At 53.3% G+C, this 13,179-nt stretch overlaps 1 protein-coding gene across 1 annotated transcript in view; it reads left to right on the top strand.

The window, feature by feature from the left end:
• The first annotated feature begins 6,475 nt into the window (after positions 1-6,475).
• The window catches only part of JPH3 (junctophilin 3), a 97,260-nt gene continuing 90,556 nt past the window's right edge, over positions 6,476-13,179 (top strand). Inside the window, exon 1 of the mRNA XM_037040219.1 lies at positions 6,476-7,144. Coding sequence (XP_036896114.1) covers positions 6,763-7,144 — 382 coding nt within the window. The 5' untranslated portion in view covers positions 6,476-6,762. The remainder of the gene's footprint in view (positions 7,145-13,179) is intronic.

Here is a 13,179-nt window from a genome sequence, read left to right as displayed (position 1 = left end):
CTGTTTTCTTATCCATAACACAGGGATGAAAACATCTGCTAGGAACCACTTATCAGAGTTGTCCTGAGGAATAAGTGAACTAACAACTGGAAAATGTTTAGACAGTGCCCGGCATGATAGCAGTGTTTTCAGCCACTGTTATTAGTAACATTTCCTGGGATTAAGAGGTGGGCCTAGGCAGCTGCAGGGTCAGGGAAAAACATACCCAGCAGGTGTCTTAGAGTTGAATTTCAAAGCTCCAATTAAGGTTTTACAACCTTTCTCCTTAGCAGACCCTTGTCCCTGAAGCTGGTCAGCAATGAATCAAAAACAAAGGATGCCACCCTGGCTGGTGTAGCTCAGTGGATTGAGCGCGGGCCTGCGAACCAGAGGATCGCGGTTCGATTTCTAGTCAGGGCACACGCCTGGGTTGCAGGCCAGTTCCCAGCAGGGGACACATAAGAGGCAATCATACATTGATGTTTCTCCCCTCTCCTTTTCTTCCTCTCTAAATAAATAATAAATAAATAATCTTGAAGAAAAAAAAGGATGCCTAGTCTTAGCTGGTATGGCTCAGTTGGTTGGAGCCTTATCTTGTAAACCAAAAGGTCACTGGAAAGGTCGCATGTTTGAGTCCCAGTCAGGGCACATGCCTAGGTTTTGGGTTCAGTCCCAGGGCCCGTATGACTTCTTGATATTTCTCTCTTGCGATCACTGTTTCTCCCCCTCACTCTCTCCCTCCCTTCCTCTCTCTCTAAAATCAATAAGCATGTCCTTTGGTGAGAATTTTTTTAAAAAGCATTACTGCCCTGAGTGCTGGGTTCTGGCAGCTGAGGAGCGAGATTCCCCTCAATTTCTCTTTGTCTTTGTGTGATCAAGCCCCGGTGCTTACACTTGCTAGCTGTCTGTGGCCTCGGGCCATTCGCTTTACCTGCCTGAGCCTCAGTTTCCCCATCTTTAAGAAAGAAGGATTCTTGCCATCTGAACCCCAAAGGGTTACACCAGAATTTCGATAAAATAAGGTGCTCAGGAGACGACCAACAACACCCTGCCGTTCTGACTATCCCCTTGCTCTCACCCAGGACTGGCATCATTCTCTGCCTCTGGTTTGAGGGGAACCAAGAGCCCCAGGACAATCTCAAGGTTTAGACCCTTATGAGCATCTCTAAGCCACTGTTTTCTCTTCCCTGGGACCTGAGTACAGGTAGGTGGAGAGCTACAGCTAGAAGCTGTACAACGGAAGAGAGAACGGGGGAGGGTGGACACAGGGCACCTGCAGCACCTCTGGGCCATCGGCAGCTCCTGTACCCAATGGTCATCTTTATTCTTGGGAACAACCATGCCTGAAAAGGGAAGGAATAATAACAACTATTAGTTACTGAAGACTGACAAAATGCTAAGGACCACCCCACACCTTTCCTACCTATATCAAGTCAGTTACTCTTTGCCCCAACCCTGCAAGGTAGGAACAGGTGTTGGTGCCATTTTAAAGATGAGGGATGAGGCGAGGGGCACAGAGATATCCTGCCATTGGCTCCCAGTAAGTAAGTGGCTGAGCTGGTTTTCAAATCCGGCAGCAACAGGGACTGACTGCGTGGATGAGGGAGCAGACACCCTCTCTAATAGCTGCTCCTGGCGCTCCAGCCACATCGACTTCCCACATTCCAGGAGTCTGTGTAAGAGGGTCAGTTCTGGGTTGCCACACCCTGAAACTGGCTTGGGGAGACACCAGAAAAAGAGCCCCTCTGTAGGCTCCCTCAGCAGCTCACACGTGCCACACACATGGTCCTGGGGAGTAATCTCTGCACAGAGACCATAAATAAACTCGTCCCCAATGCAGCAGTGCGGGGCCCATTGGCCGCACGAAGAAGGCCAACGAGTGCTGAGGACAATTCTAGAACTATAGAACTGGTAGACCAGGGAAATCATCTAGTTTCCCATCTTATAGGTGAAGACACTGGGCCTTGGGAAGCTGGTAGACTTTCCCAATGTCACACAAGTTAGTGTCAGAACCAAGACCATACATAATCCAGGTCCCCTGATGCCCAGAGGGTGTTTTCTCTATCACCAAGCTACTTACCACCAGCTTGTGGGTTGGTCACTTGTGTCACAAAAGTGTGTCACACACCCATGGTGCCTGCTCCTGCAGGCAGAGAGTGAACCACACAAAATAAGCTTCTGCATAAAGTTTACAGCCTGTTCTGCTCACTACTACTGAGCGACAAACCACCCAAAACTCATTGGCTTAAAACAGGGTCTCGCGGACTGAATGTGTCTCCCACTCCCCAAAGTCAATATATTGATGCCCCACCCCCATTGTGGCTGGATGTGCAGTAAGGAGTAATTAATGTTAATTGAGGCCTCAAGGGTGGGGTCTGATCCCACAGATTAGTGTCCTCACAGGACACAAACCCTAGAGCACCACCCTTGCTCACCTCTGCTCATTGGGTCTTTCTCCCTCCTGCCCTTTCCTGCCTGCCCAACAGGAAGAGGCCCAGGAAGAGGTCCTTGCCAGCACCCAACCATGTGGCACCCTGACCTCAAAATTCCAGGCTCCAGAACTGTGGGAAAATCAATTTCTGTGTTCAAGCCACCCAGTCTATGGTATTTTGCTACGGCAACCGGAGTCGACTAACACGCAGGGCTTGGCAAACTCTGTAAAGAACAAGATGGTAAATATTTCAGGCTTTAGGGGCCATATGGTCTCTGCTCTAATGATTCAACTCTACCATTGGGGTGGGAAAGCAGCCACAGGCATATGTAAGTGAATAGGGGGTGGCTGTGTTCCAATAAAACTTTACTTATAAAAACAGGCAGTGGGCCAGATTTGGTCCCTGAGCTATAGTTTGTATAATCTCTAACTTCACATAACAAGAATCACGAATTTTGTTCAGAAATTGAAATTATGACAAGACATGGCAGGGAAAGCGCTGTGGGTGGGACCTCTGCCCCGCCTGGCGTTCGTGGGGGTGGTCCACCTGTGCTGGAGGCTCTAGTTCAAGATGGTGCGCTCACGCGGCTGTCTGTGTGTGCTGGGCTGGCTGCGAGGCCGGCGGGGGCTGTGGGCTGGAGGCCCTGTTTCTCTCCTTCATAGCTTTCCATGGGCTGCTTGGGCTTCCTTATAGTATGGTGGCTCCGTTCCAGGCTCTAGCATCCTGAGACCATGGGGCAGAAGCTGTGTCACCATTTACGCCCTGACCTTTGAAGTCACATTGTATCACTTTTGCTATACTTGCCAGCAGGCCCACCTCTCAGCAGGAGGAGTGTCCATGTGGCATTATAGGAGAGGGCCCAGAATGGGACAACTTGATGTGGACATCTCATGGTGTTGGAGTAAACACCAGCACAAACCAGAAGACAGGTAACTGAAGGAAACAAGCAGCTTCTCCAGATAAAGCGGTGCTGGGGGAGGGACTGTTGTACATTGAAACAGAAAGCTTCTCGGGAGCTGAAACCAGAAAACTTCCCAGTTGTGGTCATGGAAGAGGGTGAAGGGAATGGCAGTACAACGCCTGGAGGCAAGAAAAATTACAGGCTGGAAAACCAGGCTCTGGAGCTAGAATCCTGCTTGGTCATTATTTTCCCTCTGGCCAGACACTTCACTTAGGTAGGCTCCAAACTGGTCTTCACGACGGGAGGGTGCATAGAAGCCCAGGTCCCCCAAGGAGTGCCCGTGGGATCACTGATGTGAGCTATGCACCCCAGAGCCTTATGCACACTCCATGAAATTCTGCTGGGTGGTATTGTTGCTTGTTTTTCTCCCTGGTTTTTGTTGCGAAATTGCTGGGTGGTACTATGTTTATAGCCTTGGAGAGTTTTTTCCAAAATGAAATCAATACCTCCAGCCCCACTTTATGGGAGAACGACTTCCAAATTGCACAAAATGGATGCCTCTAATACCTGCAACTCAGACAGTAGAATCTGTCACTGCTTGAGCTAATCTGACCATGCACTGGAAAGGAGGGAGGGTCAGTGCTGGAGGTGGGGGTGTGTATTGGAATTACCAGGAGAAAGAAGGGTATGCATTACCCAGAGGTAGAAGGTGCTGACCAATAATTGTTTGGAACCAATCACCATTTTCCAATAAGATCTCAGTTGCAATCACTGCTCCTGTGAGGATGGGCTGCTGAGTCAGCAAAAAAAGGGGTTGGAAATAAAATGGAAGGGAAAAAGTGCAGATATACAAGAGAAAGAGCGATTTTACAACAAAAGTATTCAGAGGTGCAGGCTGAAGACTGGGGGTCTCACGTAGGAACCCACGACCTTTGTTGGGGGGCTGAGCTCCTAGTAACAACATGACTTCCTATTTCTTCAATGCTTACCGTGTGCTTGCTGAGCACCCAGCTACTTAAATTCTCACTGCACCCTTATATGAACTACCATTATACCCATCTTACAGATGAGAACACTGACCTCAGAGGTATTAAGTAACTGTCCAAAGGCCCACAGTTGGCCAGCCTGAGAGGTGGGATTTGAACCCAAATCTTGGGAGGAGAGTCTGCAGCCCTTTTGTCTACATACTTACTACACGTAAATTTTTCATTTTCACCAAACAGCCCTGAGGTGCTATTTCATACCCGTTTAGACTAACAAATAAAATAAATGGAAACCCAATATAAGTCTGACAATAACAAGTGCTGGCCAGGAAGCAGAGAATGGGAAGCGCAGATGCACTGCAGGGTTAAACGGAAACTCTCCAGGAAAGCAGCCCCTATGAAGTCCTGGAGGTGCTCCCCAACAATTCTACCCGCAGGCTTCAGAGATGCCAGGGAGACAGGGCTGAGAAGGTGCTTTGCATCCACCTAACTGAAAGTTGCAAAGCTAAACCAAAAACTCCCTAAAGGACCCTCCCCTAGGGGGTGGGTGAGGAGGTGACTGCCAACCAGGCCCCTGGCACTTTAGGGAGGGGGGTTGGGTGCCCAGGGCAAGACAAGAAGTCAGAGCTTGAACTTTGGTGGCCAGAGGAGGAGCTAGATTTCCAGTGAGAGCCTATTTACCCAAAGGTGGGAACAATGCAGGCAGGAGACTGCTGAGCAGAGCCCCTGGCTAATTGGAGGTTTCATTGCACCCCTTTTGCTGTGCTAAAGCTCAGGCTCCACCGCCTGGTTCACAATTCTTTGCTGAACACAGCCTGAGCCACCTACCCGCACTCCAATTAGCCCGGACCCCGTGCAGTCTCCCTCCCAATCACTGGCTGCTGCCATTTGCCACATGCGCTCCGAGAGAGCTGGGAATGCGGGCTCTGCACGCGGATTTTATGGTCCAGGAAATGCATTTTAAATTGGTCCCAGGATACTCGGATCCAGGAATCAGACACTATCTCTTGTGGGGTGGGGGTGGGAATATGTGTCGAGAGCGACCTAGTAACGCCGGAGTGGAGATCACACTTTACTCCCAAAGCATTACCACTCCCGGAGTGGGGGGCTACCTGTTGTCCGGGGCGCAGAGGAGAAATAGGATTGGGGTACCTTTACTCCAGGATATGTGCGTGTGGCCAGACTTTCTTTTAATATACGGGGTGGGGGGCATGTTTTCTGAGGCTAGAGCCTCCTCCCCCCACTACCTTCCTTCCATATATGGAGTCAAACTGTAAGGAAAAGGACAGATTGTCATATGGAAAACCACCTGTGGTCTGCCAAGAGCCTTGCCAGTTAAGCCATGGGCAGGCGTCAAAGATTGGAGCCAGGCGGGAGGGGCGAGGCGCGTGGTTGGGGAGCGGGAACCTTACCGGTGCCCCCCCCACCTCCGTGAGCGCCCCGGGCCTGTTCGGCCGGTTTTTACTCGCGGCTCCCAGTAGGGGTAGAGAGTACCTGGGTGCTGGGCGCCTTCCCATTACGCAGTTCCTGTCCCTTTAAATCCAAGTCCTGGGAAAAGGGGGGGTTGGGGTGCGCTGGCTGGACCCCTAATTCCAGGCGTGCCCGGGCAATGAGGGGAAGCTGGGCGGGAAGTAGTGCAGGGTAGGGATGAGGGTGGAGCGCTCGGGGTCCTGTCGGCGCCCCAGCCCTACGCCAGGTGGGGCAGCGCCCCGCTCCAGGCCGCGGGCCCGTGAGGAGCAAGGGGCCGTGTCGGGGGCTGGAGGGCGGGCGGGGTGCGGCTCGGGGGCGCGCGGGCTGGGTGCGGACGCGCGCCGCGCAGGCCCGAGCGCGCAGGCCGGGCTCGAAAAGCACGCCGTCGTCGCTGTTGCCGCCGCCGCCCGACCCGCCGCATTGCTGCTGCCGCCGCCTCCCCGGCCCGGCCCGTGGCCCCCAATATGGTGCAGCCGCCCGCGCCGCCGCCCGTGCCGCCGCCCGCGGGCCCCGCCGCCGCCCTCGGGCGCCCGCAGCGCGGCAGCCGCAGGTGGGGGGCTGCGCCCTGAGCCTGAGCCGCGGTCCCCGCGCCGGCCTGCTTTGCCAGCCCCGCGGGCTCGCCTCTGAGGGGTATTTCTCGCTGAGGTGGAGCCGTTTGCACCAGCGCCGCTGCTCCTGCCCCCTCCCTCCCCCTCCCCTCCCCTCCCCCTCCCTCCTCCCCTCCGGTCCTGTCTCCAGCGGGAGCGCGAGACGCTGGTCAGGCTCCGCGGCGCAGCTCGAAAATGAATAATCGCCCCCGATTGACTTAAATTCCACCGAAGCCGGCGCCTCAGCCGCCCGCCGCTCGGGATCTGCTCGCTGTGTTTTTTGCTTTCTCCATTCTTTCTTTAAAAAAAAATAGCAAAACAAAACCAGCCAGCCAACCAAGAATCCGGTTTGTTGATAGCCTTATTTTTTTTTTTCACCGTTTGCGGGATTTGCAAACCGAGTTACATGCATGTCCAGTGGGGGTAGGTTTAATTTTGACGATGGAGGGTCCTACTGTGGAGGCTGGGAGGACGGCAAGGCGCACGGCCATGGCGTCTGCACCGGCCCCAAGGGCCAGGGCGAATACACCGGTTCGTGGAGCCACGGCTTCGAGGTACTGGGCGTCTACACCTGGCCCAGCGGCAACACGTACCAGGGCACTTGGGCGCAGGGCAAGCGCCACGGCATCGGCCTGGAGAGCAAGGGGAAGTGGGTGTACAAGGGCGAGTGGACGCACGGATTTAAGGGGCGCTACGGGGTGCGGGAGTGCACGGGCAACGGGGCCAAGTACGAAGGGACCTGGAGCAACGGGCTGCAGGACGGCTACGGCACCGAGACCTACTCGGATGGAGGTAGGTGCGCCGGTGCGGGCGGGCCGGGGGCTGGGCGGAGGAGGGACCTTCTCTTGCCTCTTCTGTTTATCTCTGGGGAAGTTGAGCTTCTCCCTCCAGTGGGGCCCTGGGCACCTGGGCATTTCCGGGGTTCCCTGGAGGCCCGGCTGCCCTGGCTACAGGTTGCCCCACTGCTTGGTGGGGGATAGCACCCCTGTGCCAGCTGAATGGTGTTGGGGGCTTTCCAGGAGCAGAGCCAGGCCCTGGAGCTGCGGAGCTGAACACTGTCTTTGCATCATCCAAGAGCAGGCCAGAGACTTATGGAAAGGCCAGTCTGGGCCCAGGGCCTCCTCTAGGACCCACTGAGGGCAGACGGGGGCTGGAAGAGGCCCCCTTCCTCTTGTTGACAGAGCTTTCTTGGTGTGGGCCTCCAGGACTTAGGCCCCCCGCTTTGCTTCTTGTTTTCCTGCGGTGCCAAAGGGCCTCGTACAGACCTGATCAACCCAAGCCAAAGGAAAGGGAGCGATTAAGAGAGATGGGGGGGGGGGCATGAATCCAAACCAACACAAGGCAATAAACTTCTAGGTGGTTGGACATGGGCTAGCGCTGTCAGAGCAGGCTGCTGAAGGGAGAGAGGGAGGGAGGCCCATCTGTTTAGCGAGAGCCCAGGAATCTTCACCGTTCAGTGGCTGAATCATTTTCCCCATTAGTTCAGGGAATGGTCTGTGCCTTCATTCTAAGATGCCACCACATTCAGGGTTGAGCTGGTGCAGGAAGTCAGGGAGCTGTCCACCAGCCGCCTACCGCTGCTGTAAGATTTCTGTGCAGGGAGCCTTGCTGGCCTTGCAGCTACCCCTGTCCCAGACACGCCAGTATCCACTCCTTGGTGCATCGTAGAGGCATGGAGCATTTACTGTTCCTGGAAGCCAGACCCCAAACAAGCCTGCTCTCTGATGCAACCCCCCACGCCAGCCCCCAATCTGGGAGTTCATTCTTAGAAGCGGTTGTAATTTTTGAGGCATACTGTGGGGCACAGCAGTGACTTGTATGCTTCTGGTAGACATAGAAATATAAGTGTACGTGTGGTCTTCTCCCTGCCTGCTGGCTGCCTCCGAGTGGTATGAAGCAAGTGCTAAACACCTGCTCCCTGGCCACATCCAGGAGTGACAGAGGGCTGGAGAGTAATTATTATTTTGGCTTATGCAACTGAGAGGCAGGGTTCATTATTCCTCAAAGGGGAGGAGGCATGGGGGCAGTTAATTATATAATGCTCCTGCTTGTCATCACCCTGCCCAGCCCTTGTCCCAGGTGGCCTCTACTGTGCTGTTGTTGTTTTAACTGATCAGGTTGGAGCGTTCCCTAACCCTGGGCCATGGGGGCCAGGCGAGCGGCCTGACCCGCTTGGTTCCAGGTCGTGGGTATGTGTGTGTGCACCCACCCATGTGCAGGCACAGTGAGGCCTGGGCAGCAGGTGTGGGTGGCTGAGGTGGGTGGTTGAGCAGCCTGGCGCTCCCAGCTGGGCGCTTTGGGGGCCCAGGAGCAGTTGTCATCCCAGGGCTTTGGCCAGGCTGCTCTGCAGATCTGTCCCTGTAGAGGTGCTCCCAGCTGTGCCTGAGCCAGGAGAGTGACTTTGTCGTCCTGCTCAGGGGGGCCGCACGTGGGAACATGTGGAGGAAAGGGGTCAGGAACTCCCCAGAATATCTGAGCGTGAGGTCTGGCACCCCAGGCCGCCCACCTTCCCTGGACATCTTCAGTGTCCTGTGCATTTCTGTCCTGCATTCAACAAATATCTACTGAGTGCCTTCAATGAGCAGGTGCTCTGGACTCTGGGCAAATAGCAGTGGACAAAGCAGACAAATCTTTGCCTTCATGGAGCTTCCGTTTAAAAAGGAGGGTGGCAGTCACACTGTGATTGCTGGAGGAGGAAAGGGTCTGGTCCTGTGGCTGGCCGTGAGTTTAGGGTCTGACGTGTTGCTGTGAGAAACGCTTCTTTTATTGGATTTATGGGGGTCTTTGTCCCCCATCCAACCAGCTAAGCAGTGGTCAGCTCCCTAAAGCCCTCCCCTCTCCATCTTCTTGCTTGAGTGTCACGTGATGGAGGGAATCATGTCCATTTTACAGGTGTGGGTAGTGAGGCTCAGGAGCCAGGCACCCCACCTTTGTGGCAGAGTTGAAGATTTGAACCCCAATCTGTCCTCATCACACCACCTGTATGCCAGGAGAGGCAGGCACACAGATGCAGGTCACCAGGGCCAGCTGTTCTCTTTTGGTTTGTGACATGGCATGACAGAAAATCAAATTGAGCCTTTCTAGCCTGGGATAATCAAGCCCAGACATTGGGGGCCACTTTGCTGGAATACGCCCCCCACTTCTTATTAGGAAGAAGGTGACCGTGGAGAATGTGCCTTTGAGCAGTCCACTGAGCAGCGGAGTTAGAGTGGGTTGTCGTCTGCTGGGGCAAAACGGTGGATCTCGACACTTTCTCCCCAGTCGGATGGTGGGCTGTGGTGAGTCTTCCTCTGGAGAGGGCAGAGCATTTAATGAGTTAGAGGTGTAATCCAACTTTTCCTGTGCGCAAGAGATGGGAGTATTGGGCAGGCATCAGCAGAGCTCCCAGACTTCAGCCCAGCTCCCAGTGCTGACTTGGGAAGACAGTGATATTCATGAATAATGCACAGATAGCAAATGTAGTCCACATTTAGCTGGAATTGGTATGGAATCCATTTCAGCTGGGGAGACTTCTGCCAGCTCCTCCTCCTTGAGGTTCATCCTCCCATGAGCGCGAGTCTGGTATTGTTCAGTGAAGCGAGCTGAATGGCTTCCGCTGTCTGTTGGTGACCCCACAGGGACGGTGAGGCTGGGGGTGTGTGGCGACAGAGCGCATACTATGGAGTTCACAGCTGTTGTGCTTGAATCCCAGCTGTGCCTTTGCTCTGTGACCTTGGGCAAGTTTTGTAACTTCTCTGAGCTTCTGTTTCTTCACCTGTTCAAAGGGCTTATAGCAATTCCTGTAAAATAGGCGGGGATTAATCGAGGTGGTGTACATGGCTATACCAGTAAGCATTCATTATTATTTGTGACTATTTTCTTATTGCAGTTCACATGCAAGGTATGTCACATGTAATGATTATGTTTTAGAACCAATGGCTAGACATGACAATGATGATTTTGAAAAGGATAGTAAATGGCAATATTAAACACTCCCTGTGTGCAGGGCAAGCGTTTGCATGAATTGTAGCCCTGGATTCCTATTCCTTTCCAGGATTATTCCTTCCATTTCCCACATTGGGAATGGCAGGCTCAGGGAAGACATGAGCACTGGGCCACACCCAGAGGCACGCTCAGGGTGGCAGTTCCAGAGCCTATGCTTCTGTGTGGAACACCCCTTTCCGAACTGCCTGGTTCAAAACTACCTCCTTGTTCGTTCCTCTTCCTCCACGCCCATTCCTCTCGTCTGGGTGCAGCAGCCCAGCGCTGTAGACAAGGGCACATTCGCAGACACACACACTCAGACGCCCCACTTGGATCCTGTCAGTCGCACTGCCTCTTCTCCGCCTGCTGGACTCCTGTGCTGAGCTGCACAGGTAAATATTTCCTCCTGGGTGTCGCGTGCACAGGACCCCTGGGACCAAAAGTTAGCCCCGGCAAATAAACCCTCCCACAGGCTGAAAGATATGAGTCATCTCACACACCCGGCCTCTCCCCCTCATACACAGATTCCGTTCACCCGCCCAGATCCCTCCACCCACACAAATCACACACGCCCACAGTTGAAATTCAGATCCCCCTGCCCTGCGCCTGCGCACACAGGCGCACAATACACCTGTCACCCAGAGACGTGTTCCATCCTGTCCCCCAAACATAGCCACGTGTACCCTCCCAGCTTTGTTCTCTGGCCGCGTACTCCAATCCTTACTGATTCCTGCTCCTGAGACGCAGCCATCCCTGGGAGGGAAGGGGGGGGCAGCCCTAGAGGAGGGCTCAGATTACAGATGGAACCGAATGCTGCGTCTCCACTTTAAACACATGTTTCTGCAGCCAGCGCCCCTTGGAAGGGGGGGGAAGCCCTTTATCCAAACAAAATAAACAGCCATTGAGCATATTTTTAGTACTTAGCCATGGATATGTGAAAGTAAATTTTTGAATCCAAATGTCCAGGTTAGGAGGAAGCGGCCCCATCCACATATTACACCCACCGGAACTCCTTCTAGAAATAAATAAAATCGAGCACTCAGCTAGGGGGGGATAAAAGCATCTCCTCAGAAATCCTCTTTCAGCCACTTTGGGAGGAAGAAGCCTCCATGAGGTGAAAGGAGAAGGAAGAGGCAAATAACTAGTTCTTTGTTGCCAATAATAGCTGAGAAAGAAGTGTTAGTGAAGACTCCCTCACCCGGCGCAGCCCTGGAGCGATGTGACGGGCTTTATATTAAGAAGCCTAACAGGGCTGGTGAGGAAATGAGGATCAGCACCCTCCAAAAATAGCCACTCCACCCGGGGTTAGTGAGTAGCCCCTGGCTGACATGAACAGCTAATGCAGCTAACCTGAGGAAAAGGGCATGAGGCTAGAGAGAGGAAGACCCCGGGGACACAGAGGGGGGTAGTGGCTTAGGGGGAGGGCCAGGAACCTCTGCTATTTTGCTTCAAGACCCCTTCCTCACTTTCCTCCAGGCCTCTGCTACAGCAAAGAGAACTAGCTACCGAGTCCGAGCTGGTAGTTTTGCATATAACACTCATTGTGGCCTTGAGTGACAAGATATTTAGAGTTGTGAGCACTACAAAAAGTGGTGATTGTTTTAATTTTCCATAATGTTCCCCCCCCTTCTTGGATCAGCTGCCCCCACCCACACCATTTGTAGTTTTCTGGCTTGTGAGAGGCCTCGTGGTAGATGAAGGGAGTTCTGTGGGGTTCTGGGGGTTCTGGCATTGCCACAAACAGGCTGTGTGGTTTGGACCAAGGGGCTGGCTCCCTTGGGTCCACCTGTCTTCCTTTGGGGGGGGGGAGGGGGGAGGGAGGAGTATCTTCAGCACCTTGGAGAGCGCCCCACAAATCCTGCCTGGGAGGCTGGCTCTGCTCTCATTCTTGCCAGGCCATCTCTTCCAGCCAAACCACGTGTCCTGGCCAGTGACCGCCTGGCTCTGACCCCTCCTGCACACTTGGCTGTCAGAAGTTTGCCTGCTCTCGTCTGTCATTGTGTGGGCTCCTTACTCCAAGAAATACCTCCCCCGAGGGTGTTTGCCCATTTTTCACCCCAATCCTGTCAGTCTTCACTAAGAAAGTTGAGTGCCTTCCTGGTGTTCCCTGCGGAACTGGGAGAGGCTCTCCCAGCTGGTGTAGGTGGCTTGGGGGTGTGGTCCTTCAGTAAGACTTGTAGAGGTTGCTCTGAAGTCTGAGGTTTACTTCTGCCTCCTGTTGGATGTGCTCAGTTTCCACAGAGCACGCGGGGGCTATAAGTGCACAACTGAAGCAGGCAAAGGAGTGAGCTTATCTGTGGCAGCGTGAAAAACTATTTTACCTTTATTCTCTTTAAACTGGCATCAATGGATCAGTCATGCGAACCAGCCCTGCCCAGTCCAGTGGCTGGCCTCATGCAACTATTGGAATTTAAATCAAAGTGAGTTAAAATGAAATGAAATAGATGGATTTAGTGCCTCAGCCATGCTGGTCACATTTCAGGTGCTCAGTAGCCACTCGTGACTAGTGATGACCCCGTATTGGCCAGTGCTGGCGGAATGCGAGTACGCTTTTTGCAGGAAGGAATCTGTGGTCTCTGCCGGTCACTACTGTGTGTCCAGGGACTAAAACAGAGCCAGCGTCTCGTGGCCCTCAGTAAATATCTGTGGAATGAATGAACTGGGAAATGTAGTAGCACTCGGTCATTTCATTCACTGCTATCTTTTCATATACCCATCTCACTGCAAGAACTTAGGACTGGACATAGACATTAAAGGCAAAAATGAAACTCTCTTTAAAGCATTGCTGTTATAAGTACTTGATCAGTTTTGTGTTGTTATTGGCTCTGTCATAGGTCGTAAGAGTCTCTGCCCGCATTTTACCT

Source organism: Sturnira hondurensis, unplaced genomic scaffold (assembly GCF_014824575.4).
Source record: "Sturnira hondurensis isolate 20B ecotype Veracruz unplaced genomic scaffold, ASM1482457v3 Scaffold0002597, whole genome shotgun sequence".
Taxonomy (NCBI): Eukaryota; Metazoa; Chordata; class Mammalia; order Chiroptera; family Phyllostomidae; genus Sturnira; species Sturnira hondurensis.
This window is presented reverse-complemented; position numbering and strand designations above follow the sequence as displayed.